Source organism: Serinus canaria, chromosome Z (assembly GCF_022539315.1).
Source record: "Serinus canaria isolate serCan28SL12 chromosome Z, serCan2020, whole genome shotgun sequence".
NCBI classification, from domain to species: Eukaryota; Metazoa; Chordata; class Aves; order Passeriformes; family Fringillidae; genus Serinus; species Serinus canaria.
In genome coordinates this window covers 5,927,740-5,933,210 of record NC_066343.1, presented here as the reverse complement: position 1 = coordinate 5,933,210, position 5,471 = coordinate 5,927,740, and the positions used below count along the sequence as shown (strand labels likewise).

The 5,471-nt window shown below is 40.6% G+C and overlaps 1 protein-coding gene across 1 annotated transcript in view; it reads right to left on the bottom strand.

Annotated features, from left to right (window-relative positions):
* Positions 1-688: 688 nt before the first annotated feature.
* LOC103823225 (ketosamine-3-kinase-like) overlaps positions 689-5,471 on the bottom strand; it is a 5,729-nt gene continuing 946 nt past the window's right edge. Inside the window, exons 2-5 of the mRNA XM_050986922.1 lie at positions 4,607-4,781; positions 4,080-4,162; positions 3,542-3,664; positions 689-2,850 (exon numbers count right to left, since the gene is read on the bottom strand). Coding sequence (XP_050842879.1) covers positions 2,512-2,850; positions 3,542-3,664; positions 4,080-4,162; positions 4,607-4,781 — 720 coding nt within the window. The 3' untranslated portion in view covers positions 689-2,511. The remainder of the gene's footprint in view (positions 2,851-3,541; positions 3,665-4,079; positions 4,163-4,606; positions 4,782-5,471) is intronic.

Genomic DNA, 5,471 nt, shown 5'->3' with positions numbered 1-5,471 from the left:
ACCAGACCCATTTTGGAAGAGCACTGAGATGGGAAGCAGGAGGAAAACCAGCACTGGAGTGCAACATTTCTATCTGCAGGCAGTTTCTGCAGCCCGAGAAGGGCTCAGAGCCCAGGGATCCATAGTACAGGAGAGATTCCTGTCACATTCCACTTCTCTGCCTCCCTCCCACCTCTTCGGATCTTACTGACAGCAAAAAACAGCTTTGAAAAACTGAGCATAATATCCTTACATTAAAACTCTAATCATTGTTTCTCCCTGCATAACTTGCATAAACACAACTTTTATTCAACCACAAAAATGTTTAGATTCAGTTCTGTTAGGAAAAGGTCATCTCTGAAAGGTTGCTGTTTATCAGTAAATTTATCTCAGAACTACAACTGACAGAAAATCCACTCTCATATTCATTTTCCCCTGCTAAAATGAAGAATTAAAGAGTTAAATTTATTTTAGGAAAATTAACATCTTGACTTGCTCTGTAATGAACATGTAAATTTTCTTTAGTGACACAGTGCTCCATACCAATTCATGACCATGCACATTCCCAGAAACACCTCCAATGACCATAATTCATCCGACAAACTAAGGATCTTTAAGAGGTCAGAGCCTCTTAAAGAGCCTCTTAAGTAATGCCCCAAGAATAAACCAAGATGTAAGGCTTTAATTCAGAAAACAGAGACAACAACAATCAACAGGGAAACCTTTTATTCAGGCAACAAGGTAAAAGTAAAACCTATTCTACCAAGCAGAATTTTTGCAGCAAAAGTCAAACAACTAGTGAGAAAAGCAGTAGAATTAAGGAAAGTAGTAACAATAACAGTCATCTCCAAACGTGTTTCCAATCCATGTAAGTAACTGTCAAACTAGCAACCAGAAAACCTCAGTAATCTGCCAATACCCAGTGCAAAGCAGTTTTAGTTAACACAAGCCATCCCCAACACTCAAAGTGCATGTTAGAATCATGCATTTCTCTCACCTACCTGGCAGGCTTGCACAGAAGCACCACTAACAGCCTACATCAAAAGAGCACAAACTCGTATTAAAGCCACAGTCTGTGGAACTGTCACCAAGGACTTCTGACAGGGGGAAGTGCTGCTCTGAGAGTTACATGCTACCTTCCTTTGGTTTCATGTCTCTTACCACAACAGTCACAGTTTGCATGTAGTGGGGACTGTCAGGTCAGAGTTTAGGAAAGGAAGATGCCCTTGCTTTCCAAGTACTGAGCCCAGAGGTGTCTACACCTTCCCCCTTCCTGGTGTGCCTGAGGCCCTGGGAGAATTTTACACAGAATATTTTAGAGTGAGCAATGCAACAATCCAAGTCTGCATTGGAACTCTCATGAGCATAGGTGTACAAACAGTGCAGCCTTGAAACTGGGCACATTCATGGTCCCAGTGACACAAATGCTGTGGTTTACTGATCCTTGTGCCAGAATAAAGTTGATAAACTATTGTGGATAAACAAACTGGTATCAAAAAGCACAAGCAGTAGTGGAAAAAAATTAGCTGATAGGCATTCCTGTAGAGAAGCAGAGGGTTGCAGCTTGTGAGCCATCCCAGGAGTCTCCTCTGACCTCCTTCCCCTTTTAGGTTTTATTTTTATAGTTTTCTTTGTGGGTGTGGAAAACACAAAGTGCCAGCTCACATCGCTTCATTGTTAGGTGGATTTTGACTGACTTTAGTCATACATGTGAAGCATGTGCAGGTTTTATTTCATTAGAGAATACACAAGCTGTGTATGTGGAAAGTGTCTTACATAGAAAGTTCTCTAAAAATGCCCACTACTGGACTAAAGCGTAATCCAAAAAAGGAACAGAACTAGTTCTGGTGGAAGCAGAAGTGCTGTGGATAAAAGCCCACTGACCAGAAAGCACAGAACAGCCTACAACCACTCCAGGAGGCACCCACAGTCTACATCCAATGGAATCAATCAGCAAAACCCTGGAGGTCTTGAAAAGCCTTTGGACCGAATCCTAACTAATCTGCTTAGGCAGGAAGTTGGACTAGATGACAATCTGTGATCACCCCCATCCTCACCAACTCTGAATCTGTGAAAATTAATAGCAAGTCCAAATCCCTTCTCACAGTTCCTGTTACATAAATCTCCTGTACTTTCAAGCTCTGTTGTTAACGCTGCTCTCATGCACACAACTAGACATGAAGAGCTGAAAAGAGGGAGGAGGACACAGCAAAATGCAGTGAGCAACCTCTTTTAGGCATCTAAAATTGTATTACCCTGCACAGTCTCACATGCTTTCTGGACACTGAGACCTTTATTCACTGTGCAAATTCACTCCTTCCTTAGTTTTTTTCCCTCGTGGAGTTATCCCCAACTATCCTAAAAAGGGATGACTATTTTATACTTGGTATTCAGCAGGAGACACCGGTTCTAGGTCTTTAACAAGGTCAAGGGTCTCACAGGTTTTTTTTTTAACATTACTACTCCTGCAGCTGCACCACCAAGAACAGGGCTCTCCAAACAATGCAGGAAGTATTTGGCTTAAGCAGGAAGTTAATTTACAAGGTTTCTCATAATGTTTAAAGAAGACCCTCTGTACCCTGAACCAAAATGGTTCCAGTGGTTCAAGTAGTGGAACAGCTGATATAGCTTCAAGCGCTTCTCAAACCCTGCAGCTCTGGGGATTTTACTGTGATAAGCAGAATAAAAAGAATTGCTGAAGCCACCAAACATCCCAGCTATTGCAAGGTCGTACTCTGAATGGCCGTAGAAACAAGCTGGATCGAAGATAACTGGACCAGATTCATTCTCAGATATATTTCCTCCCCAGAGATCCCCATGCAGGAGAGCAGGAATGATTTCTATATCACTGAAAAAACTGGGTATCTTCAGCTGCAGGAGGAGAAAAGAAAGACATGTAAATTACACAATCATTCACTTAAAATGTAGGGGTTTATCTGCATACTTGAACTGTCCTAAAACCCACCATTTAAAACACACAGGACCTGGTCAGCAGAGATGCTGAGTACATCCAGAGGACTCTTATTGTTCATAAAAGGCAGCAGCAAAATCGTCATCTAAATCGTTTTTAGCAAGGAAATAAAAACCTTAAAACTCAGATATTGTCCAGGGTTAGTGACACAGCCACCAACACTTCATCATTAGAAAGCTCAAGGATGTCTCACCGAATTTCCAAAATGTAGGACCCAAAGAGCCAATAGCGCAGTCACTGAATCAGGTGCAAACAGTGAATGGACAGACAGCACGCAGGACAGAACTGCTTATGTACATTTCTCATCAAGAGCGTGTTACAGGGAATGAGAATATGAACTCCATCCAGTATTTCCCAAACAGTCAGGCAAAGTGCTATCTGGCACGTTGGAATTCACTCTGGAATGTTAGCATATGGAGATGCAGCAAAGGCCATTTTACCTTAGAAGAAGGGCATTTTGATCCCTAAAAACTGGAGTCTCTTACCAACAGAACCTGGTGCAAACCAACAAACAGGAACTGTAGTTTAAGAAAATAAATTTTGAGTATGCCCAGCTCTCCCAGTAATAAGAACTAAGGGAATTGCTCCTACCTGAAGCTGTGCCCAAAGCTCTCTTGCTTCTTTGTCACCTGATTTCTTTTCAATCATGTCCATCTGGGGCTGGATCCTCTGTCTAGCAAAGAAGGTCACCCAGTCACTCTGCCAGTCGTTCACCTGCAGGAACAGACCTCCAATGTCAGTCCACACCCACAAAAGGCACATTTGCTTCTTTTTCAAATAAGACTTTTGAGGATCACAAAGTCTTTGTGCTGGCACCATCCAGGACAATAAATGCTACCATCATTTAATCTAATGTTATCTGAAAATGTTAAATTAGGGGAATAATTTTCTCTCAGTGATTGAAGTGCAGGAAATTGAAGAGCTAATTGAAGAGCTATCAGTGTCCAAAGCACTTTCAAGTGCTGTCCAAGACACTACTTTCTTTAGCAGGGCAGAACCACATTTTTTTTATTTTCATGGCTCCACAAAAATTCATTTATCCCCATTATGCTAACTTTGACCTTCTGTATCACTGAAGGGAAAACAAGATAAATTTAAAATTCTATCAGTCTGAGAAAGTACAACCTACCTGTGGAAGATAACCACAGCAGGTAACTGTATGAAAGCCAAACTGATCCACAAACTGGAATTCTGATTGTCCTTCACCTTTACCTTTCAAACCAAAGACAAACTTAAACAACAGTGACATAATACTGCGCATCCACAACCCAAATGAACCTTTAAAACTACACAAGAGTAAAATGCTGCTTCTACTGAGAATTCATTTAAAAAATTGCACTTTCATGGGTTTTTTTAAGGTTACAACGTGGTTGTTTTTTAAATTTAAATTTTGATGTTACACAGCTATATTCTACTCTTCATAATTGTATTTTGAGGTTCTTTACGTCCAAAACTGAGTATGTGTTTTGCTTACACAGACTCAAAGAGCGCAAACAAATGCAAAAAAATATCCCTGCCGGGGTCTGTTTCATCCAAACCTAGTCTCATGCTATCTTCAGGGAAAGATTAACTTGTCCTGAAGTAGCAGAAGTAATTTTAACTGCTTTGTAGATTATTATCAACTGGGTTAAATTTGCAAACAGCTGTGTACTGTACCAACTATGTTCCCTTCTTTCTTCACCCTCTCTCCAAATCTCTGGTTGTGAAGGTGAAGATCAGCCAGCTGAGTTCCAAGCAGTGCTGAATGTCTAAGAAACAAAAAAGTAACGTAAGTACCACTGACACATGAACAGAACCACGTCCTGATATTCCAGGAGTTACTTGAACAGATCTATCAAGTAAGTAAAACCAGTTCTACACCTCTAACAAAATATTTTTTCAGTGTATTCCACTTATAAATACCTTGTCTTCCTACAAAGACAGCATATTAACACAAAATGCACTTGGCTGTTTCTGACACCACTACTGAAAGTGAAAAGCATAAATTTACTAACAATGAGAAATACCAATTCTAATTTCTGTGGGACATCACTTTTGTAAGGACTCTCAGTAAGATATGTGTAAGAAAGCATGCACAACATGTTGTGCCTTTTTTTTTTTCTAACTCTAGTAAACTATGTTTGGGAAACAGAACCAAAAGGCTGATCCTTTTCCTTCTGCTGCTGCTTCCAGCTGCTTTTCTCTAACATGCCTAGATGATGAGAGACACAGGGGCCTAGTTTATTATCTGCTTTTAATAAAACCTCATCCTCTACATGGTTCAGAGGAGTCTTGTAGTAACTACAAACAGATACTACAAACAGCTGCCTCCCATATTAACAAAATTATGTTCCTTTTATGCCTTTGGCCTTCCTCAATTTCCCCTGTTCTCCAGTCACTGTCGTTTAAGGCACATTTATTCCTTCAATTTGTTTCTGTTAACACAGGAAACCTGCAAGCCAAAGGTACTGTCCTGGTTTAGGGCAAATTTGGAGAGAATCCCCAAAAAGGGCTTCTCCAAAAGCAAACCCACAGGCCCCTT